The sequence below is a fragment of the Neolamprologus brichardi genome, chromosome 5, assembly GCF_056152115.1.
Source record: "Neolamprologus brichardi isolate AB-2024 chromosome 5, ASM5615211v1, whole genome shotgun sequence".
Classification (NCBI taxonomy): Eukaryota; Metazoa; Chordata; class Actinopteri; order Cichliformes; family Cichlidae; genus Neolamprologus; species Neolamprologus brichardi.
The window spans coordinates 15,472,966-15,494,032 of record NC_142108.1 but is presented as its reverse complement, the minus strand read 5'-3'; the positions used below and the strand labels follow the sequence as shown (position 1 = coordinate 15,494,032).

General features: G+C 41.3%; 1 protein-coding gene across 2 annotated transcripts in view; it reads right to left on the bottom strand.

Moving 5' to 3' along the window:
• LOC102776073 (potassium voltage-gated channel subfamily B member 1-like) overlaps positions 1-20,767 on the bottom strand; it is a 48,105-nt gene extending 27,338 nt beyond the window's left edge. The window contains exons 1-2 of one of the 2 annotated variants that reach the window (XM_006806712.2): positions 20,471-20,767; positions 18,985-19,650 (exon numbers count right to left, since the gene is read on the bottom strand). In XM_006806712.2, coding sequence (XP_006806775.1) covers positions 18,985-19,539 — 555 coding nt within the window. In that variant the 5' untranslated portion in view covers positions 19,540-19,650; positions 20,471-20,767. Of the gene's footprint in view, positions 1-18,984; positions 19,727-20,470 lie in introns of those variants that run through there. The other variant, XM_087840751.1, reaches the window with a different exon arrangement.
• Between the last annotated feature and the right edge of the window lie 300 nt (positions 20,768-21,067).

Sequence of the window (21,067 nt, the reverse complement as noted above, 5' to 3'; positions counted from 1 at the left end):
TTCCCAGTTCTAAAGGTAAAAACAATTCATTGCAATTATATTTTTCTGTGGTTACTCTTAAATCATTTAGATGACAGTCACTTTCCTTTCTTCAAAAGCTCACTTCCTAAATAATCACTTCAGCTGATCTTTCAGGATTTCAGCTCAAGTCTCCCATGTGACCACGTAACCAGACTATGTACTATATCGAAAATAAGTCATACAATTCTGTAATAATTTTCACTTGACAGAAAGTTATGTCTGTTAGCAGTCCGGTACCACCATGTGTCACCATCCTTCTCTTTGATTATGTTCTCTTAAATAGTGTATGTTCTACAGCGAGCGAGCATTTCCGTAATCCCTTTTGGCATTAGACTCAGGAAGTGTGAGATCACACTCAGATTAGAAGGCAAATCCTTAGAGATTTGGCAAAACTGTTGTTGGCCTTATCCAAAGAGCCAAGGTTGCCCTGGGGATTTCCATCTAATACTGATTTTGATCTTGGTAGAGGTTTGATGAAGAGGCTCTAATAAGCAGCCCTTTTCATCTCATTTTCTTAAAGTCCCGTCCTGCTCAAAAACCCTCTGGACTGACCACAGGAGGAACGGTATTACATAAGCATAATAAGATATAAATAGTTTGGACATGCTGTCTTTGTCAGCATCACTTTGTCTCATATGGGAAAGACCGAGGATGAAGTCTGTCAATATTAACTCCTTTAAACATGAGGGCGCTTATTATTTATTTGACTCACCAGTCACAACTGCACAATCCTGGTGATGATTAACGACAGAAGCTGAAGCGATGTGGGTTTTGCCAAATCTGCAAATGCAGGTGCATGTCTGCATGCAGACCTTGTGACAATTGAAACCTTTTGCAGCTCAAGCCTTTGAACTTTTATTGATTAATGCCTCAGCCACCAGACAAGGCATATTTGGTGCACCGGCCACGGCAATATTGAATGCTGTGAGCAAAGCGCTCTGCTTGAAAAACCAACAAGTTCACTAAAGATGGTGGGAAGGATGGCGGTGTTGTAAAGACAAGCCTGTCAATGATAAAACCACTGTTTGTGTTTGTTCTCACTCACTTTCCCTTGTTTGTCGGTTACTTGAATCACTAACAGTACTCAGTCAGTTTACAGTTAAAATATGACCTTTCACAGCACATAAATGAGTACACATAAAAAAAGGATGGTAACTGTCAGGCATAGGCATCCTGATCAGAGATGGGCGTTACTGTAATCTGATTACTTTTTTAAAGTAACGAGTAAAGTAAGGGATTACTATCGCAAAAACGGTAATTAGATTACCGTTATTTTCCCGTAGGAACGCTGCGTTACTGCGTTACTAAAAACGTGATTTCTTTGCGAGAATGTCTCATGACAATGACGTAAGCGAGTGCGTCGTTCGTGACAACAGCTGTGCGCAGATTAACAATGGATAATATATCGAGTGCAGGAGCACATGCACGATCATGCAACGTTTAAAGCGTGGAAGTACTGACCTTACTTTGAGTTTGATTCCATAAAAAGTGACAAAAACATTAGCGTCCATTGTGCGTGGGAAGAAAACTTCTTTTTACCGTGAAAAAACCCCCCTAAACAAGCACCGAGTGCGCTACGACGTAACGGGAAATTCACAGAGAAACTCGTGGATTCTTCCACTGACCGCTGCGGCACACCTGCACCAGGGCAAACCTCCGCCTACCCCACTCCTGCTTTACAGGTGAAAATAGAGCAAAAGGGCTGCTAGTCTTTGACTTTATTTATTTTCTGCTGTGTTTTACTTGCATCTATTTGAAAGACTGAGTGTAAACACAAATATTTTATTTTATGTGCTGGAATGTGCAGAAAATAGGTTTAAATGTTAAACTAATTTCTTCAAGTCAGAGAATGGTGCATATAATTTAATTTTTGCTTGATGCATAAAGTTAAAAGATGAAAACTAATAAAACAAGTTTAAAAAAAAACACGGTGGTTAGCACTGTTGCCACACAGCAAGAAGGTCCTGAGTTCAATTCCACCATCAGGCCGGGTCTTTCTGTGTGGAGTTTGCATGTTCTCCCCGTGTTTGCGTGGGTTCCCTCCGGGTACTCCGGCTTCCTCCCACCATCCAAAGACATGCATGCTTGTGGGGATAGGTTAATTGGATAATCCAAATTGCCACTAGGTGTGAATGTGTGAGTGAATGTGAGTGTGAATGGTTGTCTGTCCCTGTGTGTTGGCCCTGCGACAGACTGGCGACCTGTCCAGGGTGTACCCCGCCTCTCGCCCTATGACAGCTGGGATAGGCTCCAGCGCCCCCCGCGACCCTGAAAAGGATAAGCGGAAGCGAATGGATGGATGGATGAAAAAAAAAGAGACTTTTCCATTTGATTACATTTTGTATGATGGATTATGCAGAAAAAGTAGAATTGGGCTGAAAGATCTATCGCTTTATCACCTATTCAGGTTGTAAATCGTGTTTTTAAAAAGTAACTAAGTAATTAATTACTTTTGAAAATAAGTAATCAGTAAAGTAACGGGATTACTTTTTGGGGGAAGTAATCAGTAATTAGTTACTAATTACTTTTTTCAAGTAACTTGAACAACACTGATCCTGACAAGGGAATGTCTCAGTTTTCGTCTTTTTGCTGAGCAGGTGTGGGAGGGGCTACCACAAGATATTCACCAGCGCAGCACACAGACTCAGTCCTCCAGTCCTCATTTCACAGAATGACCCCGACTGCTGTGTGACATTTGTTCAAATCTGTCCGTGGAAAAGCAGTGAAAGGGTGCTGAGAGTGAGATCGGCCTCTCTGACGACTGTAGCAAGTCCCAAAAGGTAAAAAGACTTTGTGGATATTTTAGATGCCAAAGGGAAAAACCTGAGAAAGAAAACAGGTTTGAAAGGCCATTTGAAAAGAAACCTACAAAAAGAAAATCAGCAGACTTCTATAACAAAGTCCTATATGAAAATTAAACAAAATCAAACTCTATCAAAAGGCTGATAAAAGGTACTTGAGAAATTAGGTTTTGTCCAGAACTGAATGCAATCCAACTCTAAACAACACATATTTTTTAAAAAAAAGAATAATGCTAAGCATATACAGAAAACTTGAGATGGGCCAGGGGTAAATAAATCAATTCCACCTTAGCGCTCCCCTCCTCGGGTTCATGCTAATATGATCTTCACACATTGAGTTCTTCTAAATCATCTAAGCTCAGTCTGTGTTTGGGTCCAGAGAGAGCTGCATCTGGAACCACAAATGTATTAACAACAAGGGAGTCATGTTTCCCACGGATCACTAACTCTTTCAATTTACATCACGGCTGCTCAGTTTTCACAGGAGCCATTCAGTCTTAGCTCCTGTTCACATGGAAGAGGATGCTGCCTGAGGTAGGCAATAATGATGATGAATGTCCTGTGATGAGGAGTTTAAACCTGAAGCTTTAGATACATGTCATGCAGTAAGTAATGTTCATAACCATAAAGAGAGCAACACAGATTATAAAAGATGGACACAGTTACTGTGACATCGCCTGCTGGTTTTGTGGCCACAAAATATATCGTAAGTAATTAGTTATTTTTGTCTTGGACTTCAATATAATCGGACTCCTTCCATCTTTTACATACAGTTGATGGAATAAAAAGAAGCCATTAAAGAAGGTTTTACAAAAGATTAAAAGAGAAAATAGAGACAGCTGGCACATAGTATTAGTAACAGACCATCAGCTGATCCTCTCCTCTCCTCCTTGGCCCACTTAAGACCAATATGCCTATATATGTGGCCTATATCACACACCAGACAGAGGTAAGCTGATGTGCTTCTGACTGGTGTCTGGTAGGTGGAGAGACGAGAAATGAGAACAGCGAGTAGGCTGTGGCTCTGGCAGTGGACTGAAGAAAACAGGGACTCCTGGGACTGCTGCCTGGAGATTAGTGGGATAGTGACTGAAACTCACACAATCCACCTACTCGGCATTGACTGTCAGCTTCAGTGGTTCTTACGGTGCGGTATGCTAAGGACAGCAGTTAAATTCGCATGGATGCAAATTAATGAGAAACCCGTGCATGCCAGTAATTCGATGTGCTGAGTGGCTACAGGGTTTCATGTGAGCTACCCGAGGAGGTGCACTGCTTTCAGCTGCTCCCCAAGGACCTCCTCTGTGTTATCCTGGCAGTCACGTACCACTATGATGTTCTCCCGAGGCTCGTATGGCTCGTCTGCACTACTCTGCTACCTGAAGCGCTACTCTTGAATGTAATTACAGCATTAGTTCCTCTTCAGTCAGCACACCACAGGAGTCTTACATAATTACCATCAATATTAGCATACAAATACCACAGGGATGTGGCCTTTGATCCTTTTTCACTTAACCATGTGTTCACTTTGGATTGAGCATATTTTGATATACTTTTGCTCTCTCACACTATTTGACTGTCAGGCCTAGGAGTGCATCTGTTTTCCCATTTGCTTCACTGGATGACAACTTTACTTTGAAGCCCAGAGGATAAAGCACACAGCTGATTGGCAGCAGAACCAAAACTTACTCTCATGCGGAAAAATATACCATTATATCCCTTTAAAAAAATAGAGGCAAAATCAGCTACAACTTTATTGAACCAGAAAATCTTCACACACCCACACGCTGTACAGTGACGCAGAGCAGCCACTACATTAAAACCACTGACAGTTGAAGTGAATAACAATGCTCTGCTGGGAAACCTTTGGTCCTGACTTATTGTGGATGTTAACTTGGAACAGTCACCCAAACAGTGCTGCAGACCAAGTATACCACCCAATTAGACCCAGTGGAAGGAATGACTTGTTGACCGGGACAAAGGGACCAAACCGTGACTCTGCTCCAAAACCTGCAACCCAGTCACCCAAGGATGTCCTTCCAACGTCCCTCAGAGACAACCCAGAGATCCTGTATCCACACCCCCTGCTTCAGACCTGCTTTGGTTCTATGTAGACAGCCTACATAATATCTAGCTGCTTATATTTCATGTGTGGAGACTTAGAGCTGTTGAATGGAAGAGTTGCGTCATCTCCATTCATGCCAATAGACCTTAGACTTTTTTTTAACCACAATGTCATATCATGGAGCCTCGCAATAGTTTCAGTAGTAAGCAACATATGCTAGCTGTGCCATATAGATATAGCAGCACAGAAGATTGAGATGTACTTTTTAAAGGTGAGATGTTTAAAAGTAAAACTCTATGCTATCAGTACAACCAGATAAAATTAACATGTGCTGTACATTAATTGATAGATGTAGGTGCTGTAAATATAGAAAAGATCAGGATACTGTTAGCGTGACATAGCTATAGTTACAGTTTTTAACTGTATGTGCCATGTGAATATTGTAAATTAGTGGCTTTAAAGATTAATAATTACCAAAAATTGTCAGTCTCTCTTTTAATTTAAACTTGTTGGTAAGCACTGCCGGAGCTACTTGAAGTCTCCATGTATCACATGACAACAAAAATCGATAAAGGATATCTCCCCATATAAAAATTCAAATATAATTACATTTCGTTAAACTTCTTTCCTTTACACAAAGTGTGAGCAAGTAAAGAGCACTGTAAAACACCACCTTCAGACCATTTTCCGTCTTCAGGCACCGCGCTATTACACCAATCAGCTGAGCGTCAGCCTGTCTTACCCCCCTCACACTCCCTTTTTGTCTTCGCCTCGGTATCAAAGAACACCTCTGCTGTACGTTCTGCTGATTTAGACATGAAGCATTCTTCTGAATCTGACAGCCTGCTCACGGTGAAATTCGATGACTTCCAAATAGCTCGATGTTGCCCAGTATAAAAAAAAGAGAAAAAAAGGGTTCCAGTCTGTCACAAACAATCAACTAAATTACAACATCAATGTGTCTATTTAAAGATATGAGCGTGCGTGTGTTTCACGGGAGGAATGAGTGTGAAAATAACAGGCTGAAACGGAAAGCCGGTGACAAGATGGCAAAATGTGTACGTATGTGTGTTTGTGTACCTGCGCGTCTGTGTCTACATGTGTGTGACAGTGCATTTATTTATAGAAGCCCCTTGGGAGCAGAGTGTCATTACCGTGCTAAGGTAGGAAATCTGGTGGGGCTGGGCTGGATGCCAGTCTGAGGTGGCTTCATAACTTTGTGCGAGCGATGGCTCATTAGGGTGGGCAACACCCTGCACAAAGAACTGATTCACTGCTGCAGTGTTCTTCTAAATGTCTTTGGGTAAACTCTGTTATTAACAACACAGCACATCTCAGGGGATAAAAGTGTGAAAATACTACAATGTCATGCTTTCTCGTGCAAATTAATTGTGTGTTTTTTTCATTTTAGCTTTTGCTTTTAAAAACACCCCAAAACAAACATATACAGGCAGGGTTTTCTGCCTTCCCTCTGTTTGAATGAGTTATTTTGTTCCATAAGAGTGAAAGAGAGTAGGAGGCTGCATTGATTCAAAAATCGAACTCAACTCTCCAAGACAGTTTCTCTCTCGATAGAGTAGGCTACACAACTTTTGCCAACACACAGGCTAATGTGCAACCTTTAAAGTCCAAACAGACAGAGGGGTGATGAGATCAACAAACACACACAAAAGCAAAACAGAACAAAGACATAATGTCCATTTCCCGGCTTAATCTGTGACAACAGGGCCACCCGGAAAATCTCTTGCATCATTTCCACTGAAACCAGTCGGACCTGAAGAGCTACGTTTCCCATATAAAGGCTCAGAAGCCAAGCAAACACCTCATGAGGGGGCTCAATGAACCGTCCTCACGTGACAGACAACCAGAGCAAAAGCTTTGGCTTAAAAGCCGCATGGACACAGCTCTAGCTGTAAAATGAGAAGTGTAAATGTTCCTGTGTTTGCTGTGCTTTTTCTAGTCACTTTGCTCTCTCTTGTCACTCGATAGCTATTTTATCTCCATCACATCATGTTTACAGCCTTAGTTTCCCCCCCTCTGCTTTATCATGTGCATCAGTTCATTTAGAAACTGTATTTCAGATCAGGATGTTTGTTTTATGCACAAGAACCTGCCAAAATGATGCAAGGTGATATGCTCGGCACATCTGTAACTTGAGTCGTTTATTTAACTCAGCCTGCATATTGCAGTAGAGTGATGCCCCACAGCAAGACACTGGAGGTGATCTTTTGTTAATTCAACCCTGTCGTTGACCATTTGTTTGTGGAGCTTTTAGGTGTTCTGTGTCAAGTTCAGGTAATTACTGTTTCTCAGACTGCAAGTTGCTGCGAGCAGCAGTGTGCACGTGGATTTACTCCTGCCTTCAAAGATGAGGAACTTCAAATACCACGACTGCATTTTATTCCAAGGAAACGTGAACTTTGTTGTTTGCAGCAGTTTGAATTTTTTTACATGCTGTCTTTCAGAGGCTGGTTTGTTTTTGTGAAAACACTTTAAGCACAGCCTTTATTGTCATTCAGCACAACATTACACTTTCTTCTTCCACGGCATATCTTGTCATGACAGGCACACACAACAATAAGCTAATGGACCTAGAAGGAAGAAGCTGATTTGAGTGTGTGTGCTGAACCTTGTCTACCCCTGCGTATCATGTGACCTGTCTCATCTTAAATAGGAAGCCTACAGGAGATAAGCATTACTCCAAAGATACCGTACGCTCAGCTCAGCACAGCAGTAAACCGCAGGAGTGTAATTACACTACATTTCTCTATCTGCTCTTTCACTGAGAATAAATCATTTAGGAAGAGTCGTTCTTTTTTTCTCAAGAATTAAACACTTGCCAAGAGATCCAACGTCAAGACAGCGTCACTGTTTCTGAAGGAAAATTCAGGCTAAGTGGGTCAAAAGTGAAGGTTCTGCAGGCATTAAGTGTAAATGTTACATTGATTAAAACAATGTACGAAGGAGGGTTTGTACTATCCCAGCACTGAATATTAGACATACGCACACACAAAAATTAATTATAAGCCCTCATATGCATAAAACAATCATTTAAGTATAATATAAAGAAATTGATGGTTTATTTATTCAAATAATTAATCATTAAGGAAAATATGCTTGATATAAACTGAATCTGTACCCAACAAATATATTTAATCTGATGATCCGATTCCGTAATTTTTAATATTTTACACTGTGCTAACAAAATTACATGGAAAAAATATATGTAAACAATTTATTTGAAGTCTGCATTTTGGGCATAAATATTTTTGGAGTGTATGAAAGCATATCGCAGGTTTATTTTGCCCTCATTTTGTACTGTGACAGTCCAGAGCAGCGCACAGTGAGACAGAAAAATACAGTACGCGTAGATACACATGAAACATATTTTTTTAATACCAGAAAAAAGACATCGAGTAAGCTTTTGTATGGGAAATGCACATCCTGTTGTTGTCAGAGAGCAACCGTATAAGTTGTCAATGAAAAGCTGTGACAATGGGCTTTTCACTAAAAACGCATACTTCTAGTCTGAGACCTCATCTTGTCCTGAGTTCATATTAATGTAGCCCACTGCTAGACCAATCATCAGCTTTTTATGCACCTCATGACATAAATGATTGTTTTTTGTAATGTGCAACAATTTTTAGAGCCATCAGTGGGCTATAACTAAACTTGGCATACCACACCAAATTTAGATTACAGTTTATGGGCTTAGCTGTGGATGTTAATACTTACAGCTGTTAATTAACAAATATATTGGTTTCATTGAATAAAGGGACATTTAATGTTTTGTCCCAGAGTTTAAAGCTGATTTATATCTCCAGTCCCTTGGCAGGTTACGTGTAAAAGATCACCACATCAAAATGTCATTATAATAACAACATGTTAACTTCTTGGGTTAAGTTACACATTTGCAGGTTTTGTATTGAGGCTAGTTTCTAGAAACACAACACTGGGGAGGTTTCTCTTCTGGATCCTGCAGCTGTCAAAACAGAATCCCATAAAACCATCTCAGAAAGTCACGCTGACGTCCAATCAGATGAGCCCTGAACGTCCTTGTTACTTCATTGTGCTTCTTTACCATTTGTTTGAAAGCTAGGTGCTTGAGGATGAAATGCACAAACCATTTTTTCCTTCTGCTGTCACCACCTGAACAGGAGTGAGTTAACACACGTGTAGCACTTCAGTTAGGATGAAGGCAGAGGATTAACATCAAAGAGCGTCATATAAAGAACAGTCTGTAATGCCTCAGAGACGGATTACACAGGTTTAAGCTCCACGGGAAATATATCTGCTGTCAAAAAAACAAAAAATGCACTGGACTGACAACAGAATTTCATGACATTAGCCAGTCTTTTCTTAGAAGGTGGCTAGAAACTGACCTTTTCAATCACAGCCCGCCAAGGGAGCAATGAAAACCTCACTGGCAAGTGTAGCGTAAAAAAAAAAGCTGTAGCAGGAAATTAGTTTGGGTTCAAACATCCAACTCTCTGGAAAGTTCTGTTGTATCACAGGTCCCCACACCACTCTGCATCTTCTTGAGTGATGTTCTCTTACTGACAAGTCTGCCTGAATAATGAATGAAGTTCTGCAATAAAGTAGTCATGCCTCCATCCCATTGCTATTGACCTGTCACCTTTTAAATGTCAGCATCAGTGAAAACTTCACTGCTACAGCTACAAACCCAGTTACATCAGCGAGGAGCATGCGAAAAATAAGCTAAGGCATTGTACTAAAAATAAAACATGGCTTTTTGCAGGTCTAACAAAAAGACGTACTATATAGTTAGACTGTGTGGTGCATGTGTGTGTGAGCCCCAGCTGGTTTGTGTGATAAGCTAATGTAGCGTAGTAGATCACCTCCCTCCATGGAAACCAGTAATGAAAGCTTTCAGAAGCCTTCATTTGCCTACTTCTTCCTAAAAGTAGGAGGAAGCACTCTTTCCTTTACTGAAATACAATATTTATTAACTCTACCTGCTCACTTCACTGAATTATTATATCCCACAAAAATTATTATTTTTACTTTTTCAGCTTTATTTGATAGATGCAGTGAAAAGAGGACAGGAAAGCAGGGACAAAGAGAGAGGGGGGAAGACATGAGGCAAAGGGTCGGACTCGAGCCCGGGCCAGCCGCTCTCAGCCGTATGGCATGTGGTCAAGAATCGCTTTTACTGAAAATGAAATGCCTTGTAAGCTAATGTAGAAACTTTTCAGCCACCAGTTCCCAGCAGACATCGATGAAGTCGTGTTTCTGTCTAATATTCGCTCTTCTTCATTTGCCCTTCACCAAACGCCTGGCTCATTGTTTCCCAACCGAGTGTTTATTTTTGGCTGACAGGAAAAAGCTGCTGGTGTACAATGGGCGTTTAAAGCTTTTCAACTGAATACAGGTGGCTGTAGCTGCAACTGTTGATGGTAATGAGCAAGCACTGATTAGCAATTATTAACCTTTCATTCACACCCAGTCATGCGATGCATAAATATGGGAAAAAACCCAAACTTATAATGAGTAGAGCCGAGGAAGACACCGAGCGTATGCCAGAGGTGTTTAATTAACCAGAGTTTCTAAATGAACTCATTAACATATTGTGTGAAATCTTACGGCTGCTGTCAGCTCGTGACACGAATTTTGCTGGTTTACATGTCATTACCTCAGATAGAAAACATATATGAACCAGTGCATGGGACAAACTAGCTAATGCATAGCAGCCTTGTGCACAGAGTGATTTGTATAGTCACATAATTAGCCAACCATAAAAGAGGTCCAGAAGGAGAAGACAGTTACTGGCAGGCAAATTGAGCAGCGTGTCCATGTTGGAAACACAGCACCTTCATCAATGAGGGAAGCCATTTATAGAAGGTCCGCTCCTTGAAACGTGGTTTTCCTTCCATGAACAGTGCAGTTCTTCAAGATCTCAACTTTGTTATGCTAGAAAGTAGTAACAAAGCTTTCAAGAATCACCTATACTAAACCTTAGCTCTTATGCAATGAGGAAGTGCTGCTTGCAACATAATGCTTTGAAGTCTCTGTTAAATCATTCAGGCTTACCACAGAAGATGCATATGGAACACACTGCAACCACTACACAAACAATTTAATCCACATCTCTGCGGCTCACAGATGGGCAGATCTTCTCTATAGATTAGCAGCCACTCTGATGGGACAATTACTTCCTAAGGTGAATTTCTGCCAGCTGATCAAACAGCATCAAAGGCTTGTTATAGATCAATAATGCTGATGCCTAAGTTTAGAGCACAGCTTAATTAGAGCCTGTTCTTCTAAGGGAGCACAAAAATGTACATCACTCTATCTTAGTGTTGTGGCACCAGTTTTAAGAGGAATTTTCCTAAATGTGTGATTGTGAGATATTATCTATTTCCATTTACACAAATAAAAGTTATACAGTTATAGCATCCTTTCAATCTTTGTTTATAGTATGCACAATAACGATTGCTTATATGCCTCGTGACTCTGTGTTATCCCAGTTGATGCTATATGGCACTGCAATCAGCCTGGCAGCTGTGAAACTGTGCACCATTGATTTATGGCTATTGAAAGCTCACCTAAGCACAATGGAAGCGCTGTTTTACTCTGCAACGACTCCAGAAAGCAACTCATAAAATGCAGACTGTTCTATAGCTCTAAGCATGATTTTAAGCATATATTTACACACAGAAACAGCACGAGCAAGGTAGGGCGAGAAAGAGCTGCACAGAGACAGAGGCGGCTCTCTGTTCCATTACAAAGCTCCTGCTGAAAACAACAACAGAGTCACCGTTACTGTACTGCCACATCTCTTCTGATCCTCCTGCGCTCCCTGTGACACACTACTGGAAGTGGAGTGAATTCCCTCATGCAGAGCAACAGTATCAGCAGACAATGGCCCTTGGGAAGTCATACATCTTAGGCTTTCCTAGAGCGTTTCTTAAATAAATTCACTATACTTCATATCCTAATGTATTTGCCACTGATTTCCTCCCATCCGTACGAAAAGTCATCTGGCGAGCCGTGTCGGGTGGATATTCAGCAGGTAATAGAGCACAGTGCTCTGAGCCAATAGCCTCAGACACACAGAGTGATCTCAGACTTCACAAACAGCACAGCAAAGTGCTTACAGAGAAGTAAGTCGGGCATATCTGATGTGTGCTAAGAAGTTCGGTTAAATGCCTCTAGTCATGGTTGTCTCTGGCTCACTGGGAGGAGATGTTTCCATGCAATTAGTTCAAATAGCCTCTGCTGAGGCAAAAGAAAGAAGTGTCAGTTTTTATTGCTCAGTATCTTGTTCTGGTCCACAGCTTCAGTGGGTACAGAGGCAACACTGAAAGGCGCTGAGAAGACAGGGACTTACATTTCAAGTGTGCGAGTGCCAAAAAAAGTCTGTTTTGGGAAAAAATTTTGTGCCCCAATTTTTTTTTTTAATGAAATTTAACCTGGCATCAGCTATCAGCAGCTGCTCACATTAAGTGTGAAAATAATCATTATGGTTTATGAAATATCCTTTGACTCTGTCCTCCACAAAGACGACATTTAACAACCTCCTCTGTACCCTTAACAAGTGGCTGAAAGTACAGTTCCTCGAATGGCCACTACAAGCTTGCTCCCATATCAAAACGCCCAAACTGAATGATAGTGGATGCTGACACGAGTAGGTAGCTAAACGCTAACTGTTGCTAAATTTGACCACTTGAACGTGTTTGTGGTGCCTTTTGGAGCATTTTTAAAAACAGCTATTGGAGAAAAAAGCTATGGTTTCCTATGACTTATGTGTCCAACTGTATAAGCAGTTCAAGAAGGCTGCTGTAGTGAAATTCTACCATTATTTATTGTGTTTTTGCTAGCAATAATTAGATCGGCACTACCATTAGCACAAGCTAACCAAGCTAGGTAGCTAACGTAGCTCTATGCTTACAGTATATATGTTTGCCTTCTGATACTGCTTAAAGTTGGCCTGTTGCTTGCAGATTCAAATAAAAATAAGGCATTTAAAATGTTTTTTTAATTATTTCTAACTACTTAGTAAGAATTCAATTAATTAACAAACAATTAAATTTGCTTGAGATAAATACTTGTTATATTGGTAATAGCTACTTTTGGCTCAAAATGTTCAGAAAACTGTTTCATGGTTTAGAGTAAGGCCTGCTTGATGCCAAATCCCGACTTAGTGATTTATTGATTGGCCATGATTCCTCTGAGACTGAACTGTACCTCGGGGAGAGCTGAGCAACAGAAGCATGCTGGGATCTGCAGTATTAGCCTGATTTCATTCACAGCTGCTTACTAGGGGTGCAACGATACAACAAAATTCACGGTTCGGTTCGGTTCGATACTTTGGTGTCACGGTTCGATATTTTTTCGATACAAAAAAAATGTTCATGCCTTTTTATTAATTTGTCATTTATTAAATTTTCACGGCACATTCTGCACCACATCTCTGTGCGTTCATCATTTGTTTGAAGCCAGCTCACCTCCTGCAACCACTTTTCCGAGAATACGTGCTTCTTTTGTGGTTCGGACTCCTTCTGACATTTCTTTGGAGGTGGAGGAACATCACAGTAATTGCTTAAAGGAGCTTCTTCGACATCTTTAAGAGTTCTAAACAAATGTCTGTCCTCTTCCTTAAAATCTTATGTACGCAAACACGCGTTGCAACTTCTTATCTTGTGCGGGTTTTTATTTTGACAGCGAATGCGCACCTGCGGACCACTTATGTGCAGCCCTGGTTATTTAGCTCGTCATATTGCAGCCACAGAAATTCTTTTGTCCATGAAACCATAAAGCTGCACTTTCTTTTTGCCTTATAGTCTGATTTGTCATAACCTTTCCGTTTTGTCACTTCTTCACCCTGACCTGTCTTATTTGGCTCAGCAGAACTAAAATATATATCCTGCTGCTTTTACACACGCACTAACATAACGCTCAGCGATTCTCTGCGCGATCAACCTCTCACATGTTTAAGCTGCAGGAGATTTCACTTGTCATGTTTGCATAGTAAGCTAACGATTGATAAGACGATGTCAGAGGAATTGGTGCGCAAATTATCATCACTCACCAATCAGTGCTGTCGCTTTCTATACACAGTTCACGCGATTGCAAAGTGAAAGCAAAAAACAAGCGCAAATTCAAACGCGATTTCAGTATGTCACATATTGACAGTGGCCGATGCCAATGACATAATTACCCAGCTACATTTCCGAAAGAATGCAAAAGCATTGACATATATTTTTCCTTCCTACGATAGGCCGACGGGCAGGGCAGAGATAGATTTTGGTAGCCCGACTGGAAAAAAGCCCCAGGACGTCGGGCTAGCGATTTTGCGAGCCCTGTATCTGATTGAGGAATCACTCATCTTTGGAAAAGAGAGTTTATTATGGAGAAATGTCTCTTTCCAAAATAAAAGCTATACTATACGCTTCTTCTGGGCTATATTCTCAGCAGCATATTAAACATATCAGGTCCCCATAAGGAGAATCATGTGCTAACGGCTGTCTAAATGACTGGGGTAAAGTTTGTAGCATGCGTGCTTGTTTTTGTCTGCTTCCACTTGTCTTTGCACTAGGATGATGTCAGAGTAAATGTGCAGTCATATTGGTTGTGTTCCCACTAGTGCTGTCAGCGTTAATCTGAAATGACGTTAAGGTCACAACACGGCAAATCTCCGTTAACGAGCTACCGCGGATCGCCTCATGAGTGGGGCTGGAAGACGTCAACACATTAACGAGCTAACTGCGCTAACACACTAGTTCCCACCAATTAAGCATTGCTGGCACATCCAACATACTGTTTTACTTTTGTCCATGACGTGCTTACCTTCAGGGTCATACGTCACATGAAAACCAAAATAGTTCCAAACGCCAGATCTGAATGAGGGTGGGAGAGGTTCAATTTGCCATGTTGCAACGAGCTTAACTTCTGTCTAGCTAGCTTGCCCTGCGCTCAGTGAATCTGTGTTCGACTACTCCGCCTAGGCTGCACTGTCGAGCGCAGATCCACTGAGCGCTCAACACAGACAGCACCGTCAGAAGGAAAGTTGATAAAATAAATTAAAAATGTTGTATCGTTCGATACATATGCCTACCGAACCGAAAGCACTGTATCGAACGGTTCGATATCGATACGAGTATCGTTGCACCCCTACTGCTTACTCTTTCATGCCACTAGGCCACACTACTATAAATATTACAACATTCGCTATACTCTTGCCTGTATCAACAAGAGCTTATCTGTTACTGATGGAATGATTACTGGAGAGTTTATGTTTAGGATGGACCAATTACAAATCCAGACTTGAGTGTTTGCAAATCTATTCATAACTCTCCCAAACATGAGTGCAAACTATGAAGTGCTGCATGTGTCCTTCACTGCTTTGATATGAAAAAATGGGGAAAAGAGTTATAACCTCGGGGGTGGTTATAACTCCAAAAGGCCCAGAATGAAGACATCTGGGACTATAGACATTTTGAATCACACCTTGTCTCTCTGGCATTAAGTCAAGCATTGTTAATGTGCAATAAAAAATTTATCAGCACTGAAAAATAAATGAGGCAGAGTATGTGTTTGGGAACTAGCCACTTCACTGATGCAACTTTTCAATTAAGCTTTAGGAACAAGATTGCATTTAATGGCTGCTATTTAGCCTCAGTTGGACTTTTTTTGGGGGGGACTTTTCTCTTTCCCATATTAAAGCACTGTACACCCCATAAGGTAAAGCCTCTATTTGTGTCACCAACACCCACTACCCTCTAGCTGCTTTCCTTCAAATGCTTCGGGGCCCCATAATTGTATATACAGTCTTCATCATGTACAGTTCTTATGTGTTTACCTCAGTGCTATATACTAGTATAAGCACGGAAGGACATAAATTATCCACCTATTTCAAACTATTGGGCTGTGTAATAAATTCAAGCACGATGGCACAGCCTTAGTGGAAAACGGTCATGTACCAATGTTGAAAAGTACAGTAATGCATGTAAAGAACCTAGAGGCAATACATGAACTGGAAATGATGCTTCCTAAAATGTTTTTTGAAACCTGTTTATAATAGTTTTCAAATATTTCACGCGAATGCCAAATTGAACTGATTATTCATAAATAATTGTGGACAATGTCACAAGCTTATCATGAATTTGTAATGCGTGAATTTGCAATGTAAACAATTAGTATTTGGTCATGCTTCTGATCTCTGTTTTATAACTAGCAGTGGTAAATGGACTGGTTCTTATATAGCGCTTTTCTACTCATCTGAGCACTCAAAGCGCTTTACACAACTTGTGCATTCACCCATTTGCACATCTCTCTAAGTGCTTTATAGCTAACATTCACACACATTCAAACTCCGATGGATGCATCGGAGAGCAATTTGGGGTTAGTATCTTGCCCAAGGATATTTGGCATGCAGACTAGGCGAAGCCAGGAATCGAACCACCAACCTTCCGATCAGTAGATGACCTGCTCTACCACCTGAGCTACAGTCACCCCAGTGAATAGAAGCTGATTCAGTTTATTCAGACTCAATCATTTATTTTCACATTTAGTCTCCCTGTGCTCAAGTTTATTATTCCATGTATTAATATATTAATAAAACCTGTTAAATTTGTTTACATTCACAGGGTGTGGAATATAACATATAAGGCTGGTAGCTCATTTTTATTTAGTTCTTTGAGTCGCTCTTTTAGTTTAGTTGTTATATTTTCACTCGCTATGTTTAACAGGTGGCTGTCGACACTTGCTGTTAAACATCTCTCTCTCCTGACCTCCTCTGTACAATGAAATTTGAAATTTGGGTTTCTTACTCCGTAGTGCGGTCCTGTGCAATGCGGCATACCTCAGCCTTTTCTACCTGTTTCTCTTCCTTAAGAATGGCTTCTTGGCAGCTGCCCTTCCACTGAGAACATTTCTGATGAGGCTTCACTGAACAGTAGATGATCAACTGAAGGGCCAGGTGCATCTTTCAGGTTCCATGTCAGGTCTTTGCTGGATATTTTCTTAAGGACATGACTTTCATATACTGTTCATCTCCTCTTGGTCTTTTTTTTGTTCGATTTTTTCTAGGTTTCTCAACACTGCACACCGTGCTGAGATATGCCAAATGTTTGGCTAATAACTCTTTGGCATTCACCTTGTTGGTGCAAATATGCTATTTTATGCCTGTTAAACTGTGATATTTGGCATTTTACATAGAGTCATCTGAAGAAATGGGAACAAACTATTTTAATATGTAATCACAGGTAAAAATGTAAATGTAAAAATGATTTTGCAGTTGCTGAGGTTGTGATATTTTAACATGGCTTTCAGTTCTAATTAAATACTGCAGTCTCAACAATAATTGTAAAGGGTGGTGCTAATAAATATCGAAATGTTTCTATGTGAACATTTAATAAAGAGTGCCTGCTAAACTGGTGAGTCGGGGAAGGCTGTTATTTATCACCTGTAAATAAAGAAAGAAAGAAATTGCTACTCATCAAAATGAACTTGGTAGATCTTTACAGATTTTGTCATCATCACAAATATGTGGCCAGACACTAAAATTATAACACCCTCAGTGACAAACATTTCATTGGAGATAAGAAGATTTTGTTGTGTTTTCAAACATGATCTGTTTAAACTGCATTGTTAATGGGATTTGACATGAAGAACAAAGAATGCTTGCTTGTTCCAGTGTTGACAGAACGTCTGGCATAGAAATGGAGGGTGGTGTCATAATGGGACATAATTTCTTTGAGCAATGTGGCTGAATATTAAAGACAAATAATTAGGAGCTTCAGAAATTCAAGGTCAGAGATAGAGTAGGTTCTTTGAATAGACGAGTTACATAAATTATGCAGGAACCCCTGTTTCAAAGAGGTGTTTGAGATTTCTTTGAGTAATGATATTGCCATGAGATCTTTTGTTTCTAAAATACTTAGCGTGCTGTTCCATAGGGGAGGCATTCTCCTGTCTTCCAGATATATTTCAGGCATTTTGAGATGACACAAAAGAGGAAGTAAATTCAGTCTGGAGAAACCTCCTTTTCACTCTGTTTATTAATGAAATAGACACTAAACAGGAATTTGCAGAATCCACAAAAACCCATACTTTAACATGGAACCGGCTTTGCTTTTAACATTTACTCTGAATACTGATTCAGTCACATCTTTGGCGAGTTAGTTCACTTAAAAAAGTTGTTAACACGACAACATCCGTCGATCCAGAGGAGCGCACTTCTCTTGTTCCTGCACTGTGTTGTGAGCCTGTTAATGAGCTGGAAGATTGAATACTGAACTGGAAATGAGACAGAGGTGGCTAATAAAGCCAAGAGGGGTGACAGTGGGAAGGAGGAGGTGTTGTGTGATGATGTCTAAAAATACATAATGTGCACGTGGAGGCTTCTCGCAGTTATGACATTGATGAAACTCTTCATCCTCTTTGTTGCCATTTAAAACAAACATTCAGTAATTACCGCGGGAGACACTAGAGTGGAACCTGTGAAGGGGAATAATGAAAGTTGTCATGTTTTCATGCTAAAAGACAAAAGGAGGTTTAATTGACTCACCGGAGAACACAGCATCCTTTCCTTTCTCCAAGGAAAGCGCACCTGGTTGGCATTAGATTATTGATCAGAGAACAGCTAACAAAATTAGTTTCCACAGCTATACTAATTGAATAGAGAGTGATGAATAAGCAACTTTGCAGACAGTTTTGAAGTTCACCTTGAGCACAACAGCACCTTTTTCTCTATCCATCGCTCATTCTTTCTGCCCTCTGTGCTACAGCTGCGGGAAGTGACAGCTTAAAAGCCCTGGTTCAGGTCAAAAGAAAGTCAGACATTAGATCAAACCAGTCGCAAAGAGAGATGTACGCCAGCTTCTGGATGTTAAACTGGAATACACGTCCTCTCTTTTTTTGGTTTGTTGTTGTTTTGGTCTTTAGAAGATTTCTAAATTTAAACCACAGTCGTCAGGATCCAAATATGGAGAAACGATTATCTAAAACTTAAGCGACAGAAGCCTTGCTGGCTGTTTGCTAATGCCACAATCTCTCAGTGTACCCACTACTTTCACTTGATCTCCTGTGCCAAAGTGAACACCTGTAAGAAAAAAGTGCTGAGTGACACACTACCTTAGCAGCAAATGATGAGCTTGGCTTTTCCAAGAGGTCCCAGAGTTTCTTCCTCTTTTCGGAACAACACGTGGTAGTAAACTCCTCTCCTTCCCTCTCCCTCATGTTCTCGGCCTCTCTTTTGAGCTCTTCGTTCATCTGCTCCTTTTTCTGGTGATACCTGGCCTGGCAGCAGGACTCAAGGTAGATCTCGTCGATGCCCCAGAAGTCCAGCTCTTGGCTGAATGAGAGCGCGCACATTTCCTCCATCATGTGCAACTTCCCAGTGCGATAGAAGTTGAGGATGGAGGTGAAGGCGCCGGGGTGTCTGTCGAAAAAGTACTCGTTGGTATCCAGGCTATAATCATCGCATATCTCCATGATAGAGTCGTGGGTGTTGCAGTCTCGTAGTTTGCCCAGACGTGTGCGGGGCAGCCTATCCAGAGTCCTCCACAGAACTTCGTGGAGAAGACCCCCAACGTTGAGTCTCACCCGGCGGGAGTGGGTCTTGCTGCGGATGATGTCAATTGTATCCGGCGGCAGCGTGGTGCCCAACCGAGGTCCTGTTTTGATCATCTTCACTCAAGTCACTGGGTCACTTGAAAACACTGGAAGATGCAGGATGGTGGATTAAAAGAACATGGTCCTGAAGATGACCGCATCAGGGTCCCCTTTCGTTTCTTTTGCCTGACAAAAAGAAGAAGAAAAGGGGGGGAAATTAATGTGGGTGCTGCTGAACGGGCACTGCTGGTGTCCTACAATAGCAATGTCAGGTGGTTTATCCACTCATCAGAGAACCAAATAGATATTTTAATCAGCTTTAAGAGGCACAGCCGCTTTTCTTGCTGACAAGGATGGCGGGGTGGGGGAGCGGAGTCAATGATAAACTGGATTCCACTTGCGAGCGCTGTCCGGTGCTGAAACGTCCATCACTCCCAGGACCGCCGTCTTTTCGCTGTCCACGAAATCCGGTGCTGAAACGTCTCAGCTATCAATCTCGGCCCAAAGGCACTTGTGTTAGGTGTTGTTATGAGCATACGTTGCTGAACTGTTCTCTGGAGTGATATTAAGCTGGGCTAATGCCGATTATCAACTTTGATTAAGGGCTCATAACACACTGTATCATCCTCTAAGACCATTCTGTGGACTGTCCTCACAGTAGTGCAGGGTTTTCCGGGGTTTACATAACGACAAGTTATTATCAAAAGAGGAATAATTGATATATAAAGTTGTTGTTTGTTTTTTTTTTACCCCTTTAGTCAAGCATGCCGTGACCACTACTGACTCATTCAGCAAAACTGCATTTACATATATATTTATATATTTATTTTAAAGTAACCCACATGAGCTGAAAGTGGAACTCGTGCATGTTGTAACGATGGCCAGCTACGCCAAACGAACAGGACACAGCATCTCGAAGTCCGCTACAAAATCACAAAGCTTATAAGACTTAAACCACAAACTAAAACAGGATCGCACACGACAAAGAAATAAACGTAACGCATACCTGTCTTCTTTATATCCCGATTCACCTCAAGGAGCGGCATCAGCAACATTTCGAGACTAAACGCGTTCAAACTTGTTACTGGTCTCCGGCTCTTCGGCTCTCTTTTGGGAGCTGATGGAGGCATCATGAGCTGCGTACCGACATGTTGAAAACTATAAGTGCTTTTTGCAGGAATCAATACGTCCAGTCTGCCCTGTGCACCGCTCCGGAAGCGAATCAACAAGTAGAGCTCCTGAGAGTTAGTCGGGAATGCTCCTGGTGTGTCTCCTCCACCTGCTCACAGTGTGCGTGCTGGCCGGCGCCTTTGACTGTGAACGGGATCCTGCAGGGGCTGATTTCACTCGGGCTCCTCCAGCGGCGCAGGCTGTGTGAGTTTAACCCTCGCGGGCCCAGGCAGCGAGTAATAGCTCAGTGCATCAGTGCTTCGTGCTGGAGTGTTATAGAGCTACAAAACTCACATGTCTGGCCAGAGCTGGACAAAGTGTAACCTTTCACATAGTTCATACAGGTTAGACAATCTGTGGAGTGAGCATTAATCAAGCAACTTGTCATTCAAAGCCAATACTTGCACTCTGCACTCACATCACAATAAATAAG